At 37.8% G+C, this 23,047-nt stretch overlaps 1 protein-coding gene across 1 annotated transcript in view; it reads right to left on the bottom strand.

The window, feature by feature from the left end:
* The window catches only part of Top3beta (DNA topoisomerase 3-beta), a 102,380-nt gene extending 79,549 nt beyond the window's left edge, over window positions 1-22,831 (bottom strand). The window contains exon 1 of the mRNA XM_083143639.1: window positions 22,402-22,831. Within this exon, the coding sequence (XP_082999765.1) occupies window positions 22,402-22,492 (91 nt within the window). The 5' untranslated portion in view covers window positions 22,493-22,831. The remainder of the gene's footprint in view (window positions 1-22,401) is intronic.
* Between the last annotated feature and the right edge of the window lie 216 nt (window positions 22,832-23,047).

The following is a 23,047-nucleotide window of genomic DNA, read 5'->3' as shown; positions in this document are numbered from 1 at the left end:
AGGGACATATGCAGGGTTCGGAAAGTGACTTTTTTAAAACAATCACAGTTAAAAAGTAACTGAGTTACTTGTTTTAAAAATCATTAATTGGAATAAACTAATATGTGAAGACTTACATGCATTTTATTTATGCTTCTGGCTGGTTCGGAATGTTTTAATAAGTCTTAATTGTATAAGTCTTCATATATTTATATTATTCATTAGAGGCGGAAAGTATTCCTGTAGGGAGGGGACAAATTATCAATTATTTCTAGTGGAGAGGGGGATTGAGTTTCAAATAAGAAAACCTCTTTTCGAATTCCCCATAACAACAATAAATAACATGTCATAATAATTTCCTTCAATATACTACAAACTCATTGTAAATTTTTTATTGGAATTAGGAATCTTATAAGCTGGTATCGAGATGAGACAAGAATTAGCATAATCTCGGTTCTAGTTGTAAGCACCAATCTCGATCTCGAGGGGAAAAATTTCGGTCTCGTCTCAAGTCTGTAGCATAAGAAACATACACAGCATGTCGATGCACAAACTTTCACAGCGTATAGAGGACGAGATAAACGAATTTTCTTAACATTTTTGTACATTCCGACACAACTAATCCTCAGAAAAGGATAATTTTATCCTGAATTTATAAAACTGAGCTGCACAAGGCCATGGCTGCCACTGACGGATTTACTTTGCAATTGATTAAAATAAATAAAATATATACATGATCTATAGTGTTGCTCACGAAATGAGACACGATACGGGACAAGCTTTTTGAAATTCGAAATGAAACTGAATGCCTGTCACATCTCACTGTTGCGATGAGACACGAGACAATACAAGATGGCTCGTGAAAAGTCTCGTCCCGTCTAGAAACTCTAGGAGAATTACAAACAAAAAACATTAAACATTTGCAAACGTTTATTTACTTGGAAAAACGTAGTTTCTTTGGAAACCCAGGCCAGCGTTCATTACGTCTAAAAAAGGATAAGTACAAAGAGTAATGAACGAATATCTAAATTTTTAAAATACTTTTTAATAATTGGAAGTAACCCATCGTTATTTCCCATTTTTCAATTTATTCAAGATTATTAATTGTATGTTGTGTTAAAACTCCAAATACAAATGCGATTCATACAATACAGATTCAGTTTTTGTGAAAATTATTGTGATAGAGAATGGGCAGTTCAAGAAAATATTGTAAACTGTATAAAGAAATTTGAGGGCTTTGCTTCTTTAAAAAAAATATATTATTTGCTTATTCTTTTAAAAGTTCCCGTTTCTAATGCACGAGAAACATTTTATGAAGCTTTTAGGAAATTCTTTCTTTTGTGTATTGTACTAAATATTGCAGTTATGGATAGGTTTTGTGTTCGCACTACAAACATTTAAAAATATATTTTTTGTTTCTTCACAGCGGCAAGATTAGAATTTAAAGAAAACAATCCATTTCCACAGTGCATAGCAGTTCTTATAAGAATTCAATAGCAATAATGAAAAAAAGAAACACTCATTTATTGAACTTTCAGACCGAAGCGACATGTAACATGTATCTTTTGGAAAGCAATCTTCAAAAATAAACACAGTCCTTCGAACTGAGGCGACACGAGAAGCTACAGGTGTCGCTTATCGCTTACGTGTCGCTCGGTCTATTGGAATAGGCGATGAATTCTTTCTTATCGTTTGTCCCTTCACAGACGACAAGCAATGCGTGTCGCTGGAAACGAACCCTTAATAATACATGAAACCTTTCGAACTGACGTTTGATGCTCGGACTGAATACAGTCTTGCCCCAGTTTGTCTCGTGGCGAGTGCATGCAGATTGATTGAAGTGTCGCTTGTCGTTTCGGCTTGAAACTTCCGTGTCGCTTGTTGCCTGTCTCTTCGCTATTGAAGCGACAAGCGACACAGGTCCCTTCAGTCTATAAGCAAGCATACACTGCGTGTAGACGAACAATATAACTTCAAAAAGGAAATCGAAATAATAAAGAACTATTTAAGATCCATGTTCACAACATGGCTGTAGGTGTTGCTATGTTCATTCGTGGATTTTAGTTTGCGAGCAGTAGCCATTTACCACTGCAGAAAATCAGCAACAAAGTATTTGCATTCCCTATCACAGATCAAATAAACGGGCTCGTTGTTCTGCAGCTATGAACCGAGTGGACCTGTTTGTTACCCCTTAGGCGACTTTCTGAAGCAGATTGCATTCTCAGTATGAGCAACGTTTATATCTGGAAATCTTTGTCAAGACAAGAGACCTGGCCACAGATTCTGGTCCTGGAAAGGATTAAATGCGCTCTCCCCCTCCCCTGCTCTTTTAACAAGGAAACGAGGAGATAGTTGGCGTCTGTGCTTTCAGTCAGCCTTGAAAATTTGGCTTAGGCGATTCCAGGACAATCTTTAAAAGTTGCCAAATGTAGCTCTTGTCTCACGCCACAAATATTCAAGTTTGCAATTTAAGTGTCGCAAAGTAACTGTTACTTGTAACTAGTTGCTTCCAATCAATGCTTCATATCGACGGAGTGTTTCTTTCAGGGTGCGGCACTATTATGGGGGAATATTCCTCGATTACAACCCTTCCACGAAAAAATAAAATCTGCGTATGCCCATGATTATTGGTTATTTGACTGAAAGCATACTCTTAGAATTACTTATATTAGAGTGGGTGGTTTAGGAGTGGTTATGTCCAGGACCCTTGACCGACAATACCCCTCGAGAATGATTTATGTCAAATTTTTAATCAATAGATTTAGATTGAATGATTTGATTGATTTATTTGGTGTTTTAAGTCCACTTTATGCACAGTAGCTAATCGGAACTGGACGTACAGTTTAAAGTGGGATCCGAACCACTATATGTGCCTCCACCGAGTTTATAACTCGAGAGCCCTTAATTACAAGGCGATGACACTACCACTGCGCCATCGGGAAGGCACTCAATAGATTTATACTATGATGTAATACGTATAAAATGTGTCTCGGAGTGCAGAAATCACAAATAACAGGAGATATTGGATCCCAAAGTATGGACCGTGTAAGTTAAAATAAATAATAAAACCTACCTCATAGTACTTTCACTGCACAGAACCAGACAGTGTCGGCGATTAGGGGGCAAGGGGGTCAGTTAACTCCCCCCATTTTTGACACTTTTGCCCCCGCACTATGCTAAACGTTCTCTACCAAGAGATAGTAAACTGTCCTTGCCCCCTCAGTATTGGAACCTTCCCATCCCCAGTTTTGGAACCCAATCGCCGCCACTGGAACCAGCAAAGCCATTCAATAGAGGAGAAATTGAATGTCACAAAATGAAAATATTTGTAATGTGCTCGAAACATCATTTTTAAAATGCTTCTACTGAAATTGTATGTAAGGGTGCCCTTACAATGTTGTTAACCCCCTCTCTATATCTCCGTGTATGAGGGTGGGGGTTGTGGGTGGGGAGCTAGTTCTTCCCCCTCATCTATCAACTAGCATGGGTTAAAAATCGGTGCAATTGAACGAATTACATTAACAATATGCATAAATCACGTAATAAGCAACATTAAAATATGCTGCAATTTAACCAAATATATGACTACAAACATAAGAGAATAAAAAGCATCACACGAGCCTCCAAAATGTCGTAGTAGTATCATTATTCCTATTATCACATCTGAGCATACAGCAGCAAACAATATTCATCCCATAATATTTGCAAACTGTCATGGAATAGATTTTTGGAATATTCGTATGGAAAGAAATGAATGTGGATGGCCAAGGGAACTAAGTATTTTTGTCATCAAAGTCACCAAAGCTATTTAATCTACAACTTATAATGCAAAGTATATTTCTCATTAATTTCATTCCGTGTATTAAAAGTTAGAATATCAACTACTTTTTAAAATGTATCTTTTTACTAATAAATGTTAAAAACAATATAAGATATTATAAGGGCATGCTTTCAATCTAATAATTAATAAGAACAATTCATGGACATCAGCAGGACTTTTATTTTGGTGGGGGAGAGGGGTGTAAATGAGGCATATTCCTACACAACAGTGTCGCCCCCTGAAAGAAACACTCTGTAGATATGAAGTTATCATGTCCCTGCAATACCCTTTTAATAATATACACAAACGACTGTGACTGAAAGCAAAGGATGCGTGTGAACTGATTTCATTGATTTGGTGTCTCAAGTCCACTTTATTCACAGTAAGGCTAATCGGGACTGGACCTACAGTTTAAAGTGAGATCCGAACCACTATATGTATCTCCACCGGGTATCGAACCAGGGACCCCTTGATTAGAAGGCAACGACGCTACCACTGCGCCATCGGAGAGGTCTGAATGTGTGTAAAATACGTACTTTTTGATTGACCTTCATTTTCCAGGGATGGTGGCACTGCCCCCCCCCCCTCCCCCGTGCCCAGCCCGCTGTGCATTCAGGAAAACATTATTTAAAATTGTATGCTCTAAACATTTACTTCAATGATATTTTGAATTAGAATCTTAGATTTTAAATTAATTTGAAAAATATAAAATCCGGTAGCCTTTTTTAAAAATTTTCAGAAATAAGTTGTCATATTTTCAGAAGGAAAGAAAAAGCTATCAATTTTGTCTCTGGGTAAGTTAGATCTTATAAGTTCATTACAAAAATACTTGTGTTGGTGTTGCACCTTTCCCTCTCGATGATAATTGAAATTTTAGTAAACCAAGTTTTCGGTCCCAAAAAATTAGATAATAATACTATTTTATTAATTTAATTGTCTACTAAAATATAAGTGTGATATGTTGAAATATTTTATTCTGGAATTCTTATTACTTGGTTATCATTGTTGTGAAATTTCAAAAAGATTGAATATTTGTAAGGGAGATAGAATTATTTTTCGAAGACAGTGCAGCTCACTTGGAGGCTTTGGGAATAGAGGAAAGGATGAATCACTGAAAGTTTGAGAAACTGTAGAAATGAAACCAGACAAGTTAGAGAAAAAAAAATGTAGTTTCTCACCAGCATGAAAGGATTAAATGTGCCAAGTTTCATCAAAATCTGAGAGCATAGGTTCCAAAACCTCTTTCTTTACCTTGGTTGAACTGACATGGAATGACATGACTTATATATATTATCATAGGGCAAATATGTTAACTTTTTAGTGCCTCGTTCTACCCAATGAGTACAGGGAAAGGATTGTAACTTTCTTTCATCTCCAATAAGCTCATGTTTATATCCATATAGGAACTGTAAATCTGGAGAGATGTATAATTAAAGGAAGGAACTAAATACCAAAACTTCCAAGTGTCTACATAAAGAATGTATTTTCTTGGTCAATGGGGGTAAAACCTACCACTAGAGCATGGTTTATCAAAATATGGTATGCAGTACTGGTATACGTGCTATGTGTTCAGAAAGTAAATACTCGGTCGATGATGGCGTTGAGAGCAAAAATTAAAATATGAAATCAATTAAGACCAAATTGTATAATTTCAGATGCCATTGCCACTTGAAGTTCTTGGAGAGACATATATTTCCTTTCTTGGAGTGTCTACATGTGTGCTAGAAAGATTTCCGTAGGTAACGGAAAATAAAAGCAATAACAGTCTTAAAATATGCACATCTGAAAGACAAAGAACGAGAATAAAAGTATTCGAGTGATAAGACATTCAAGTAATTTATATGATTTGTTACCGCTGCCGCATAAAGTAGGAGCTGTATGTGAGTGATTAATGTTATCTATTGGATGCGTGTTTGAGCTCCCATCCCCAACGTAATGGAGTTTTTATTTAACTGCCATTTATAAAATGATGCCGGTACGATTTCATTTTCATCTTAAATCGAATTTATTTTTCCTAAATTTCCAGAGACAAATTTAGTACAAGAACTTTCACTTTTCCTCTTCATCTATTGTTTATAAGAATTAATGCGACAAAGGATGGACTTTTGTATGGAGTATTATGTACATAAAATCTTTGTCCAGTGTCACAGCACATGGCCGTATTTAGAGAGGGACTTTGGATGTTCAAAGGTTCAAACCCCCCCCCCCCCCGAAACTTCTGACATGTTGTATTAATGGACGTCCAGGAACCAAAATCAGTATCTCATTTTCAAAAATTTATTCGAAGCTTTTCAAAATACAAGGGGAGACAATGCTGAGACGATCGATGTACCTTTATCAATTTCATCATATCATCTTTCATCCTCATATTTGCAATCAGCTAAAAGTAACAGAAAGCGAAGTAAAGAAGGCCAAACCAATCAAATGATCGAGCTAGAATTTTCAAACATTTGCAATTCCCGAAACTTGTGCAAAACAGTTTTTTCTCGGAATCACAGCCCACCTCCATTGCTCCATTTTCACTTCTGCTGTTGTCTTTCCAGTGTATTTTTCTGGTTCTGACTGAAAAATGGGTTTGGGGTGTCCCAAAATTGCCTTTCCGACCTTTAAGTTGCCCCATTTGATAAGGTTTTAATCCTCCTTGACAGGAGTTCAAACATAGGACCTCCAGCTTCGTAGCGCGTTACGTTCACCACCCTCCACCCAGCGGTAGTGTATACATGCAGTCCTATAAAACACGTACTTAGTGCATAGCGACTGTCGTCTGTCGACTGTTTGGTAAGTACAAGAACAATTATGAGCATCGGGAGGAGAGGATCGAACCGAACCGATCCATGGACCCCTGGAATTTGCATAGTTTATTTCAAGATACAAAACATTTTTACTATTAATAAGAGAAATAACAAAACAGTTTTATTTTTAATAAGAGAAATAAATTTCAGTTAGTATTCGAACAGAATAACAAAAATAAAAGTTTCATTAGATCAAAAAAAATAGTGTACATTAAAGAAACCATTTTATATATATATATCATAATCTACCATTTAATCGAAATAATAAATGGTTCCACAGTTTTGAAAATTCCAATTTTTTTTAAAAAATAAAATGTTCAGCTGTCTCACTTTGAAAGCTTTTATTGAACAACGAATATAAAATATATTAACAAAAAAGAATAACTACACATGTCGTGTACTCTAACTGTATTAAATGTAAAATATACAATGTAAAACAGCTATGCTGTTCATCTGGTGGATCGAGAACGAAAGTCTCCTCACGGATATAACAGCAATAATAATAATAATAACGATATTAATAATAATGAAAATTATGATAATAATAATAATGGAATTAAATTATATAAGTTTTATGGTATTTTGATTAACATTGTATAATAATATTTATTATTATTGTTATTATTTATATTATTGAAATTTGATCAATGGTCTGATCCCTGCCAAAAAAATTTTTTGAACCCAACCCATGTCTACGGCCATACCATAGAAGGAATTAAATTCCGTAACAAAACTGATTTGCCGGAACAGAGTTCCGTTGTATTCCGGGTTTGCTGCATATCTACTTATTTAATGAACTATTCACATTTCCATAAAGTGTAAATATTTATTCAATTTGTTCAGGTTTTCAAACGGATGGCGACAGCCCCCACCTTGGCATGTATATTTATTTATGTATGTGTGTGTGGGGGGAAGGGGTCATCCAGAAAAAAAGGAACATTTGCAAGCTGAAAGAGAAATTCCCCTTTTAACCTTCCCCCAAACAGGTATCACTCAGGCACGGACACACGCACAGATTTACAAAGATAACGTATCACCAAATAATGAACAAATAATGCATCCCTGGTACAGTTTCTGGCACCTAGAAATGTGTGTGACTCATTATTTTAGATGTCCCTGGTTGATGTGATGTGGGAGGTGTTTTTCTTGATTTTAGCATAAACAGTAGTTTCCAATAACTGGATGTTCTTGACCAGAGGTGATCACCCTCCGGAGGGCGACCCTCGTGAGGGCAGACCTCACCCTCACCCTCCGGAAGACTTGTGAGGGTGAGGGCAACTGTGATCTCGGAGGGTGAGGGTGGTGGAGGGCGAGGGCGAGAGCGATGTCGGAGGGTGAGGGCGGTGGAGGGCGAGGGCGACTGTGATCTCTGAGGGTGAGGGTGGTGGAGGGCGAGAGCGATGTCGGAGGGTGAGGGTGGTGGAGGGCGAGGGCGACGTGCGATCTCGGAGGGTGAGGGCGGTGGAGGGCGAGGGCGACTGCGATCTCGGAGGGTGAGGGTGGTGGAGGGTGAGGGCGACTGCGATCTCGGAGGGTGAGGGAGGTGGAGGGCGAGGGCGATGTGCGATCTCGGAGGGTGAGGGCAGTGGAGGGCGAGGGCGATTGCGATCTTGGAGGGTGAGGGCGATGGAGGGTGAGGGTGACTGCAATCTCGGAGGGTGAGGGCGGTGGAGGGCGAGGGCGATGTGCGATCTCGGAGGGTGAGGGCGGTGGAGGGCGAGGGCGATGGAGGGTGAGGGCGATGTGCAATCTCGGAGGGTGAGGGCGGTGGAGGGCGAGGGTGATTGCGATCTTGGAGGGTGAGGGCGATGGAGGGCGAGGGCGAGAGCAATGTCGGAGGGTGAGGGCGGTGGAGGGCGAGGGCGACTGCGATCTCGGAGGGTGAGGGTGAGGGGAGGTTTACTCAAAATGAACACCTCTGGCTACGACGCCAGGGGTCCCGTGTTCGAATTCCAGCCTGGGCATTGTTTATGAGTGCTCATTCATCAATTTCATCACTCATCCCCATCTTCGCAAATTAGCCAAAGTGGCACAAAAAGTGAAGTAAAATTAAGCAAATCAATCAACAGGTGCTGCTATTCCTTTGTTCCTTATGTTAGTGACCAAGATAAATAGATCTCAAAGGGGTCGAAGGTGCATGTCTGTCTGTTTGCCTTTGTAGTTTTGAAGTATATTACCCAAGGGCCTTTTCCCAATAGCTCAGTGCCATCCTGGAATCAAGAGCTTCCAGGTTCGATCCCAGGTGGAGGCACATTGTCCCGTGGCTTGTGTGAATTTTGAAATCCACTTTATGCACATACAGTATAATCGGGACTGAACCTACAGCAGCACTGTAGTGATGGGTAGGCAAAGGGGATTGAAGCCTAGGGCACCATCTTATTGCTATCATGTGACAATTTATATTGCCTGTGTGTTACTAGTTACAATCAATGCGCTATTGTGTCGGTGACACAATATAAAAAAAAATATTACTCCCAGTGGGTGGGAGGGAGTCACTTGCCCTCCTCAGATATATGGAAAAAGCTCTTGTAATTCGAATGGTGAAATTATAGTGATATTTTATTACAAAGAACATTGTTTTCTGCATATTACAGGCTGTCAGTTGCAGCAGTTAATCGACATGTCCAACAAAATAACAAGAGAACGTTTTCACAAGAGACATTAGAAACATTTGGACTTCCCTAACTAGGGGGTGTGCGCTATAGTGAAATCGCACTTACTCCAGGTGCGGAGACCACCTTTATTGTAGTGACCCTGTGTTGCCTCGTTCCCCTACGAAGTAACTCACGGTCAAACAACCTATTGCTATAAGATATAGTGCTTTAGCAAGATCCGACAATGTTAAAAATCACCCTCTCCGAAGAAGCAAGCAGGGAAACAGGATTTTGTCAAAATAGCAGTTTACTGTCATGGGACACAGGGAGATACAACGGCACGACAGTACAATGCCGCCGCTCTGGCAACGCAGAAAACAATATTATTTGTGATAAAATATGGCTATAATTTCACCATTCGAATTACATGAACTTCTTCCAGACCAAAAATTCAAATGAAATCAGTAAAAAGTTGGGAAATCTCAAGGTCGTAAGTGCAAACCTGATACATTTTTGATATTGAATAACTTTTAAAACAAAGGTTTAAAATGGTAATTAGAGCTCATGTCTCATGGAAAAGAACAACAAGGTATCACCGAAATTAATTGACTACGATGAAGAGGTTAGATTCATGGCATTGAATCCACTTTCACATTGGTACAATTTCGATTGAATCTTTTGAGTTAGGCCGACATGTATTTTGGATTTTCTTTATAGATGATAAAAACTTTCAACTAGTGACAATCATAATAATAATAATAGCCGACAAATTATTAGGTGGACTCGGAACCCACGACCCAAGAGAGTTGTTGCCAATGTACACAGCCGCCATAAATTGTGTAACGAAATTTGTGTTTATCTATGGGGCTGTAAACTTAATTTATCTGAACTGGAACACTATAAGTGTGAACAATTGGGGCCGGGGACGTTATTTTATATCATATTTTTTATATATCATAGGATCGAATTCTGGAGTGAGATCTCGATGTATTTGGTGGTGATAAACTGAAATTAGCAAATTTGATAGGACATAATTTGACATATTTTATTATCTTCCCTTTTCAGGCAAGATGACATATTTAGCTATCTATAATTTCCTAATTTTCCTTTATTATCCACTTATTTTGAGACTCAAAACTGAAAACATCCATGACACCTCTGTGCAGGCACGCCTGCAGGATTTTTTTCCTGGAGGAGGGTAAGCAACCCCTTGCCCCCTCGGTGCATCCATGCATCTGCCTTATTGTCTGAGTTTGCATGATGTGAACGAACTTTGCCCTTCATCGTTGTACTCATTCACGAGAATTGCCAGTGAGAAACGAAATGAATTTGAACTGTTGTATGGCCTTCTTTTTTCCATTTTACAACAATTAAAAAAAATTACAGTAAGGTGCTCAAGTCTGCAGACTTTGACTTTACCAATAAGGCGAAAAAGAGGCCGACGTCAAAAAAAGAACCTGGACGTTTGTGTTTGTCGATAAGAAGTAAGAACAATGATTCGAACGAGTGTTGGTTAACGCAGCGGTTTTTCTTTCATGCCAAGTGAATATGGTTTGACAAGACAATCTCAAATCAATGGTCGATTGAAAGGCACAATAGTATCAGAATGATGCCTCCAGTTCCTGGATTCAGCATTTTCACCACCATCGCCGGTGGCATGAGCGGTGACAAGAGGATCAACTATGGAAAGTGTTGAGTAAAATTTGACACCTGCAGATGTAGCATTTTTTAGGTTTGCTCCAGTTACATCGTGCTCTGTGGAACGTACATTCTCACGCTACAAAGCGCTGCTGGTAGAAGAGAATTTTCGTTTCTCACTGCAATGCTTGAGGTTAGTAAAATTAAAAATTTGTGAACTTTCTTAGTTTACATGCCTACATATGATAATTTTTTAAAATATTTCCTGTGTGAGAGGCATGTTTTAACAAAGAATTTGTATGCAGATTGAATACAGTATTTTTTTCTGACAACTCTGCCTTTTCTTGTATATAAATTCGAAAATTATACTTCCAACAAATAGGTAAAATGTGGCGGAATAGTAAATGCAACTGAGGATAATTGCGCAATAAGCGACACGATTTTTTCAATGTTTCTCCACGCAATCTAAATTAAAGAGATTCTAATTTCATTTAATACATCATCGAAACTTTGTTGATATTGTGTGGAAAACCCAGAATTGAATTGTAAATTTAAAAAAGGAAGTTCTGCTTTGTATATATTTGGGATTCACTGTTTTTTTGTTTTGTTTTTTTCAATTTTCTGATATATTTTTAATTTTTTCTGACATATTTACATACATATTTTACACTTTTATAGGACATAAAGTCCTGGGCCCTGATGATCATAATATAGTTTATATATCCAGTGGATTGGAAATAATAATCCCCGGTTGATATGTGACATTCATAACCAGAAGTTTCATAACACAGCCCTGTATTTTGGGAAAAAATTTGGATGATTTCAAATCAATAGGTGAAATTATTCAGAGACAACAGTCATCTGTGAGTCATCCAAACCAGCAGGCCGGTGTAATTGAATATAGAGGGAGAAATTCCTACTATCCACCTATCAAATACACTCTCGATAAAATGAATATTTTAAATAAATGCATGTTTGCTCGCTACTTTCACATGACAAACTTGTAATTTCCATATCCGTCACATTAGAAACGAGCCCAGAACGAGGTCTACAGCTTTATACAATGTATGTATATATGGCATTAAGAAATTATTTGTATTAATATTGTATTAAATGGAATATTGCATGGCTTAATTGTATCCTTAAGATAATTAATAATAATAATAATATATTTCGGAACTATCTAACCATAAGTTCTAAAAACCAAAGAAGAATATTTATTTATGTAAACTTTCCGTTAAAAGAATACAGGAAATCCATGTGTGCTATAGCTATTCTAAAATGGAATTTCAATTTTGCCACATTATATAAAATTCAACTTGCACACACACACACACACACATACATACATACATATTAAATATACACATATGCGCACATGTATAATGTATACATGTACACTCACCTCAATTAGCACTTTTCTTAAATAAGGAAAACAAACATATGAAGAACATCAGAGAAAACCTACACAGAATACAAGAATACAATGGCGCATAGCAAAAATTATAAGTAAGCAAAAACACAAATTTAACAAAGATTAGTTAGTTCTGGAAAAAGAGCAGCTGTGGATCCATTGTTTTTGTTTCATGGTTTTGTGCCTTTTAATTTTTTGGATCCTGGGGTTCAAATATCGATTTTTTAAAAAATGTTCTTCAATTACAAAACACGAAGTAGGTACTTTTTGTTGTTTTGTGCTTACGAATGTTTAGTTTTCTAATGAACAAACAACTGACAAATCTTAAACATTTTTTTTTTGTTCTGGAGGTAGCACACACACTTACACAGATTTTTTTCCTAGCACATCTTGCCTTCACACTAAGAATGGGATACGAAAATATCCAGATTCCGTAAAATGTTATATCTCGATTCAGAAATTTTACCATCTGCAATTCTGAGGCAGTCTGAATTGAATATAACCATTTTTCAGGTGGAATTTATTAGCAAAGCTCTTAATGTACTATATTTGAAGTTTCGTCTTCCTCATTTCACGATCATATACTCCATAGTAAAAAAAAAAAAAAACAGATTTGGTCATCATTACTTCACACATCTTTCAAGAACGCTGTTATTATCACTTAGCTCCTCATGTGGAACTATCATTATCAATATAGGAATGGCACCTTTCGCCATGCTCCTTTATGGTGTAATTCCTAATAATTATGATTTTTAATCACAATCTGGCAAAAAAAAAAAAAAAAAAAAAAAAAGCAACCTGAAATTTGTCTTTTCAATAGCATTTGCAGTTTCTGAATTTCTCATCGGATGGAAATGTAAGGTAAAGCTAAGTTCCCGGTGTATGTAGCACTGTGTCATGAAGGCACATTTTAGGGGATGCGGATGTAGCAGCCCCACACATTCTCGTTGTCTGGGCCATTTTGGCGGTCACGAGATTAGCACCATGCAACCGCAGCCTTTAACTGCCCCCCCCACCCCGGGTTAAATCTGAGTTTACCCCAGACGGACACCTTGTAGTTTCCCCCGACACAACAAAGACTGTCACCCGTTCAGCATTTCTTTAGCTCGTAAATTGCAATCCTGCGAGATATATATTCACCTTGGTGAGAAGACTAAAGAATATTACCAAAATGAAAGAAGTGACAAAATATTATGAAACAACACACCGAATATTGCAAAATATGACGGAAAAATGCTGAAAATCTGGGAAAATGACCTAAAACCTGAAAATTGGCAAAAAAAATGCACTTTAAAATTACCTTTTTTGGGTTCTAGACTAAGTGTAATATTGTGTATATTTAATGGGCATCCTGTCCGAGATGTCAGAAAAAAGATGACATTTTATCAACTTCCACTCCTAATTATCACTCAGACATTACAATATGAATGACATAAAAAATAACTGGAAATACACGAATACGAGAGTGAATGAGAACGAAGCAAACATTTTCAGCTTGATATGAAACCGAAAATGACATTGATTTCAAATATAACAAACCCGAGAACTAGACAAACATTTTCAGCTTGATATGACACCGAGAACTACATTCATTTCAAACTATGACAAACCCGAGAAGAAGAGAAGCATTTTCAGCTCAATATGAAACCGAGAATAACATTTATTCGAAACTATGACAAACCCGACAACTAGATAACCATAATCAGCTTAATACGAAACTGACAATGGCATTCATTTCAAACTATGACAAACCCGAAAACAAGACAACCATTTTCAGCTCGTTACAAAACCGAGAATGACATTCATTTCAAATAGGACAAACCCGAGAATGAGAAAATGATTTCCAGCTTGATAAGAAACCGAAAATGACATTCATTTCAAATATGATAAACCCGAGAACAAGAGAAGCATTTTCAGCTCAATACAAAACCGAGAATAACATTGATTTGAAACCATGACAAACCCGAGAACTAAACAAACATTTTCAGCTCGATACGAAACCAAAAACGACATTCATTTCAAACTATGACTAACCCGAGAACTAAACAAACATTTTCAGCTCGATACGAAACAGAGAATGACATTCATTTCAAATATAACAAACCCGAGAACAAGAGAAGCATTTTCAGCTCAATATGAAACCGAGAATGACATTTATTTCAAATATGACAAACCCGAGAACGGGAGACGCATTTTCAGCTCGATACGAAACCGACAATCACATTCATTTCAAACATGACAAACCCGAGAATCAGATAAGCATTTTAAGCTCAATACGAAACCGAAAGAGACATTCATTTCAAATATGACAATCCCGAGAATGAGAGAATCAATTTCAGCTTCATACGAAACCGAGAATGACATTCATTTCAAACTATGACAAACCCAAGAATCAGAGAAGTATTTTCATCTCAATACAAAACCGAGAATAACCTTCATTTTAAACTTTAACAAACCCGAGAACTAGACAACCATTTTCAGCTCGATACGAAACTGAAAATGACATTCATTTCAAACTAAGACAAACCCGAAAACTAGACAAACATTTTCAGCTCGATATGAAACAGAGAATTGCATTCATTTCAAATATGACAAACCCGAGAAGGAGAGAATCATTTTCAGCTTGATTCGAAACAGAGAAAGAAATTCATTTCAAATATAACAATTCCAAGAATGAGAGAAGCATTTTCAGTTCAATATGAAACCGAGAATGACATTTATTTCAAATATGACAAACCCGAGAACGAGAGAAGCATTTTCAGCTTAACACGAAACCAACAATGACATTCATTTCAAACTATGACAAACCCGAGAATGAGAGAAGCATTTTCAGCTCAATATGAAACCTAGAATGACATTCATTTCAAATATGTCAAACCTGAGAATGAGAGAATCAATTTCAGCTTCATACAAAACAGAGAATGACATTCATTTCAAATATGACAAACCCGAGAACTAGACAAACATTTTCAGCTCGATACGAAACCGAGAATGACATTCATTTCAAATATGACAAACCCGAGAATGAGACAATCATTTTCATCTCAATATGAAACCCAGAATGACATTCATTTCAAATATGACAAACCCGAGAACGAGAGAATCAATTTCAGCTCGATACGAAACCGAGAATGGCATTCATTTCAAATATGATAAACCCGAGAAGGAGATAATCATTTTCAGCTTGATACGAAACAGAAAATGACATTCATTTCAAATATGACAAACCCGAGAACGAGAGAAGCATTTTCAGCTCAATACGAAACCGAGAATGAAATTCATTTCAATTATGACAAACCCGAGAATGAGAGAATCATTTTCAGCTTGATACGAAACCGAGAATGACATTCATTTCAAATATGACAAACCCAAGAATGAGAGAAGCAGTTTCAGCTTAATACGAAACCAAGCAAGACATTCATTTCAAACTATGACAAACCTGAGAATGAGACCAACATTTTGAGATAGATACAAAACCGAGCATTCTCATATTATTTCATTTTGCTTAGAAGGGACTTAGTGTTTATTTAATCTGCTTACGATTGATGTAGTTGTAGCTTACTTTCATTGCGAGAATTTGCCAGTAAATTTGAGAATGAGCTCAGGAAACATATGTTCTTGGTGTTCAATTTCCATCAGATGCTTTCAGATTTCAGAATGATTTTTTTATTGTGATTTTAAATTTTTGAGGCGGTAGACGTGGATCTAAAAATTCAGCCCGAGAGGGTGAATTCAAGTGATACACGATTGACTTGGCCATTGAATAAGTTGGAGCTATGCATTGGAGCAAGGTTAAGAAAAGTGTAACCAATAGCAATAACACTGTGTACGATTTTGTTTCTTTTTTTTTTAAAGAAAAAGGAAAGATTTTTCTGTCTGTTCGCTGCCTCTCCAGGTTAAATGTAACAACGACAATGAATGAATAAATGTACGTGCCTTAACTTGTTTAAAATAATCTCTGTCCGAAAATCTGTATATCCTCCTAAATTTTGTCTATTAATACATTTCTTTAGAATGTGTTTCAATGCTAAGATCAAGATGCAAAGAATTGTGCGTACATAAATGTAATTCACTACATTTGGAAGAAAAAATCAGATGTTCGAACAGAACTAATCTATTACAATTTACATATTACTTTATATTTTGGTATATTAAAATAATTTACTTTCAGTATATTAAAATCTCCTTATTTGATATTCTCGTTCTACAAAATCCTACTCAACATTACTTAGTAATCCTTTCCCGCTGTAGAAGCAATATCGTGAACTGGACTACGAACGAACAGTACTGGCTGCTGTTGGAAGGGTCGGATCTGCATGACATCACGAGGCAAGGGAATGGCCTTCTACCTCTAGGGGGTGATGACCAGCACAAGAAAGGACACGTGCCAACCACGTGCCCACTCCCTGGTAAAGGGACAAGGTTGCGCTTGTTTATGACATTTTTAAGCCATGTTGCCAAACTTAATGTAATTAAACCAAGTATCAAACCATTTGTCTTACAAAGAAAATGAATGTACGGACCATGAAACACACCTTTCAATGATGTCCCATAAAAATTTGAAGGTCGCAAGTCCAATAGTTAAGGAGAAAAGTAAAAATGTTATCCTTATTTTTGCATGGGGAAAACTCTGTCTTTCTGGAAAGACAGCTGTGCTGGCATGACTCCCCCTTAAATGTAATAATTACAATAATTACCAACCAATTATACACTGTCATTGGCATGAGTGTCTTAAATGAGCCACATTCAAAGATGGCACCTGATATGCCAACCAAGTGCATTTTGCCTCCTAATTACATTACATTTATGTTTTTATGAACAAAAGTAATAAAGAAATATTGAGAACATCCTAGGAAACAATGTAATTTATTATTTTCAAACAGTTGAAAAATCTAAAAAAAAAGAGAGTGGTGGGCCGGCGAAGGTGCCCCCCCCCCCCCCCCAACTCCCCGGTTCACTAGGGTTAAAATTGTATCTTAACCAGTATGCAATATGTGTCAAACTGGGATTGGCCAATATCTGTCTTTTGGTTGCTACATGATGTAAATTTTTTTAGCTAGTTGTAAAATATGTCACTACAAACCTGTAAACTCATAACAGTAACTTCAAGTCAAACAGGTTAGCTGTAATTGGTAAAAAGCCAAAATGTTGTTTCTTTTTTTTAAAAAAAAATGGCTTTTTATCAGGAAAAAACCATCCATTCAAGAAAGCCTGCTTAATTGCAACTCTAATTTAAACTAAGCCAGCGATGATGATATTGATGATTGCATGAAACGACAAGGGGAAACCCCACCAAACTTCCTTTAAGCCATCGACATGAGTGTAAGGAAACTTTCAGACCAATGGGACAAGCGTTCATACTGATGTGACTAGTGACCCAGACACTTCCAGACTGTAAAATAGCATTTATTGAGCATGCAGGTCCAAACAGCAAACAACACGTTCATATGTTGTATTCGCGTGCTACTTGTTACTTCGGTCTGAGGTCCCAAGTAAGTGACAAACGACATGGTGCCTTCAGCCTATTGGCAAGCATTTGCTGCTAATTGTGCGAACAACAGATCTAGGCAACACGATAAGCCACACGTGTCGCTCAAACTGGCCCATTTCCTCAATAGCTTGCAACATGTTACCTTGGTTTGTTGTTAGCGCATGTGAGATGCAATGAGTGTCTTACTTGAGGGAGATTGCGCACCAAAGTAACAAACAGCACGAGACACTTATCGCCTGAGGATTTCACCAACTGAACACTGGCCTGTGCTGCCCGTCATGCCGCTACGATTTGAAATGTTGCTCTTGATTGGCTCGTTTCAAAGCGACGTGTGTTGCGTGTCACTTTGGTATGAAAGTTATCTTGGACAGAAGGACCCGTGTCGCTTTGGTCTGAAATTTCCGTATCGTTTGTCACATGTCGCTTTGGTCTAAAAACTCCTTGAGGAAACTGTGCAGTCAGAGCTTGTGTTCCTACGGTTCGAAAGGTTGCATTGGTTGATTACCGACTGCTGGCTTCCAAGTGACACTTGTGGTTTGTTGGCTCGGTATGAAATATCTCTCAGGATACTATTTATATTCTAACAACATAGAAAAATATACTCTAGTACACAATCCAACACCTGACGTCCGGAATCGCATTGCAATGTTTCTTCTTGTGTTCCGCATGCTATTTATTTATTGATTTTATTTTACTTTTCTTGCCAAATTAATGTCACTTCGTGACTGCAAATCACTCCACAAATATAACTGTGTCTATCAATTCACGTACCACCTTTCAAGACAAACAAATCTACACAATATATTCCAAAAACCAACAAAGCCGCATTACTTTCATAAGAAAATTAGCAGCCACACTGATCGCATTGCCAACTATGTTGTCATCCGTCTCGGGAACCAGTTTCTTGGGTAGTTTTCCACACTACGTTATTCAAGCCGCTGTAGTATCACCATTGCACAATGTAAAGCACAAGGATAACCAGTAAGGCTTACTGTCTTGCTTCTATAGTTCTGGTGCTCCAATATTTACAGTTACAATATACTAGGCCAGTATTTGTACTAGGCTATTTGATCTTTTTCTTAAGTCGGCAGAACAGTGAAAAAGGAGGAGAAATAAACTAATATCCGCACAGGCTAGAAAGCTCGTGTTGCATCAAGAAATGAAATTTGTTGGCGCAAGGAATCTATCTATACACTGGCTGATTGGTTCTTCTCCTTGCTTGCTAATTATCTAATGAAAATTTGGTAAATATCCAATAAGGCCCGAACACCTCTCACTCATTTATTTCGTTAATTTTAGCATTGATACTCACCTATTCTGCATTGCGGAAGATTCTTTAAGGTGAAGTTATGCCTTTTTTCTTAAAATACTGTCAACTTTTCATATTACGAGTCATTATTTGTCTTCCTTGTTCTGCTTGGGTAACAGACAATATGGCGTGCACTCATCATGGATCATCGGGCGTCGTGCTTCAACATTAACCGAAAAATACCTACTTTTGTGTTCAATATGTCATCACAAACCATTGACGGGAACGAGTTTACAATACCGGACCACTCTCCAATTTCTATGAAATTACGCCTACTCACTAATTGTGAACTCCTAATCACGAATCTGCATGTAATAATTGGCGGTCAAGTATGGAAATCGAGAAAAAAATGAAATAAACTATGTTTTCTTAACGTAACGTAACCCTACCATAAGAACAATAGCTCCACGGAAGACACCATTTTCCCAACATGCAGAAATCAACACGCAAGACAAGGTATAGTTCTCTTAGATAAAATACTATTTTTTCTTTGTATTTATGCTAATGGAACCTAACCTAACAGGCCTAACCTAACCTCGTAGGCATTCCTTGTCTACCGTCAGCAAAATTGTTGTGCGCAAAGAAAGACCATTAACGAATTGCGAAAGAAAGATGGTTTCAAATTGCTGTGTATTATGGACAATCACTGTGGTAAATCGCAAGGTTATTTTACAAGTTCTACACGTAAATGTACAATTTTAACAAGTGACCGCCAAATATGAACTACAGATACGTCATCAGAACACCGAAATTAGTAAGTAGGCGAAATTTTATAGAAATTGGAGAGTGGTCCGGTATTGTAAACTCATGCCCCATTGACGGATAGCCCCACAAACCATTGATGGATAGCCCCAAAAACCATTCACGGATAGCCCCAAAAACCATTCACGATAGCCCCACAGACCATTTCCGGCATGGTTAGGTTAGGTAAGCAGTAAAAAAAAATTCTCGTAAAAAAAGGAGTGAATTGACAATATAGAGAAAGTCTCCAATTTTGTTAACTTTCGGTATACTAACTAATTTTGGCCTCCTAATCACGAATCTGTTGTAAAAATCAGGGGGTCATGTCTGGAAATTTGAAAAAAAGCTGATTGATTCTTTTATATATATTGGTGTATATGCTTAGTTTTACGAACAAAAATGTAATCTCCTGTCACTGTTTCTAACCATGCCTTTGTTATACAAGAAAATGATTTATGATGTTCAATTTTAGTACGAACCCTATTTTTTCAATCAATTTAGGGGTGAAATGAATGCTAATGGAACCTAACCTAACACCTAACCTAACCTCATGTGAATGGTTCGTGGGGCTACCCGTGGATGGTTTTTGGGGCTAACGTCAATGGTTTGTGGAGCTACCTGTGGATGGTTTTTGGGGCTAACGTCAATTATTTGTGGTGCTACCCGTGGACAAAAAAAGGCATTTGGAAACACTGGCGAGACCGCGAGACTTTCGACGCTCGCGCCATCTGCACGTACATAATGGAAACAACGGCATAATGTTACAGAAAATGCAAGTTCCTTAGAGTGCCACACACGTAAATTTGCCGTTGCGTAGAAACGAATTTTCGTTTCGTCTCCCTCTCTCTTAGCATCACGTGTTCTACCCTGCTCGAAAACCTTCGCTATTGTTGCCATATTGTCATTCCATTCCTGGACACACTCGCGCAAACTTCATTGAAAACAATTGAACAGCGCTCCAGCTCGCGGTTCCCACCGGTCAGCAGGGACGGCAATGTGGCAATATAGCACGGCGTAGTCGTTGCTTCTTTTATGCAGTGCATGTTCATTGGCTAGCTAGTAACTAGTGTTGCCAACTGTAATAATGAAGCACTATTTCTGTCACGGAAGGGGAAAGCAGGTAAAGTGGCGGTGAGTTTTGTTGGATTGGAAGCACCATATTTTTATTTTATACTAAGTATTTGACCGGTTTGACGTTGTGTGCGTGTATTGCGTGTGTGTATGTAAAAGTGTGTGTTTGCTAATGAACGTTAAATTCCATAATGCCTCCAGTTCTGTCGAAGTTGAAATCAAAAACCTTGCATAGCCAAGCTAGGGAAATTCTAAGCAATTCAACTCTGGCTCCGGCAGGTGTTCTTGTAGAAATTGCATAGAGGAGGCTGTCATTTTTGCTGCTTAATGCGATACATATTGTTTTCTGTGTTAAAATTGCCATGCTTTGATGGGTGACCAAGTTCATAGCAGGGCCGGCGGAAGGGGAGGGCGAACCGAGCGGCAAAATTTGAAGAGAAGAAAAAAATAAGCCTATTGAAAACTGTGATCGAGCGAGATATTCTTTTGCGCTGAATAGTATTGAAATAGCATAAGAAGTCTCATTATTTATTTTATATTTCATGTTTTAGTTAGGAATATATTGATTTTCAATTTTCCGTTGCTGCGTAATGACCGGGGGGGGGGGGGGTCGAAATAGAGCGGCATCTACTGCCACCTCCCAGGGAGGCAAAATGACTAGCGCCGGCCCTGGTTCATAACAAAAGAAAAAGCCGCGCAGCTTATCATCTAGTGGCAGTATATGTACTTGTTATTGTTGTCGAAGCCGGCATCCTTTGTAAATGTACAACAAAGGCAACCGACTGTCACAGATCTCAGAGAGGAAATAATAATACTGTTTGAGGAGGAGTGTTATGGTGCAATTGTAGCGGTTTAACACGTTGGCATGTTATTATCTGCCGTTGCAGTTCCATACCAGTGTATACGGGTTTTGGGAGTGAAAAGTTAGAACGCCACCAGTGCATTAATGCAATGAAAAATAATATATACGTATATATTTTTTTTATTTTGTTTGAAATCACTCAAATAAGGAATCGTATGAAGAAGTCTTCTTTGCAGAATTTTTGGTAATTGTACTTATGTGTTAGTTCATATTTTGCGAATTTTTAGTCCATATGTATGTAGCTACATACAAAGCCACTTGTTAGTACATATTAATCCTAGTCCTGGTATAATGCATGACGTTTAAAACTCAACGTTAGATAGACCTGAATTCTCTAATTTTATTGTTGTACGTAACAGCTGTGCATCGGCGCACCGCAGCGATTTTTCTATCTGCTCCATTAGCAACACTGCTTCTTTAGTTCTGTCGCGCATTGCACGGCAGAATTATCTGCGCTGGACTCTACATAACAAGTGATTATTTCTTGTTCTGCAGCATTCTATGGTGAAGATTTCAGTTTCCGCGAAAGAAAATACCTCCCAAGAACTTCGACAATGCCACAGAAACTGATTTCAGTAAGTAGTTTCTCCTGTAAATTTGAAGAAATCCGTTCGGGCGATATCGCATATTTACCGAATTTTTTTCTGTACGTCACCACAAAGATATATTAACGTTTTGTAGCATACATACCCTTTCTCGAAGTGCATCTTCCATTGCTCAAAATATTTGCTAATGATGCGGCGAGAGAAGGTTTCTCAGCAACCATAAGTGCCGTTTTCATCTTGGAACTGGCCACAGAAGTGTATACAGGTCAAAAAATCAATGTTTTATATACTCATAACTGTTGTTACATACATAAATATAGCCATGTAATAATTAACGTTTTAGAACCATTCAACACAACGTTCACGTACTGAGAGAGCTAGTCGTTTATAAACAAGACAGATGGCCGGCTTTCATATTTCGCACAGCGTTCCGAGCCAAACAAATTTCACCTTTCTTCCTTGCCAACATACTGCTTGTCTGTAACAAATTCGACGATTTCTAATGAAAATAGTATATTTTTGTTAAACTTTACGTCTGTGGTAAGTAATTCGCTTCAATGCAAAAGAGTTGGTAGCGTATCCGTGTCGCCAAACGAACTGTATATATTATAAGTTTCACTTCACAACACGTGAATAAAAAAAAAGTACCTTTCTCTTGCAAAAGATATCCTAAATTATATAATCCTGGGAATTTCAGTGGTGTGCGTGACGGATTAAAGGAGCAGGAGCAGCAGCCGCCCCAGATGCTTAATAACAACAAGTCCCTCCTTTAAATAACGGCTTTCCCGAGA

The sequence above is a fragment of the Lepisma saccharinum genome, chromosome 1 (assembly GCF_977018435.1).
Source record: "Lepisma saccharinum chromosome 1, izLepSacc3.1, whole genome shotgun sequence".
NCBI lineage: Eukaryota > Metazoa > Arthropoda > Insecta > Zygentoma > Lepismatidae > Lepisma > Lepisma saccharinum.
This window is presented reverse-complemented; position numbering and strand designations above follow the sequence as displayed.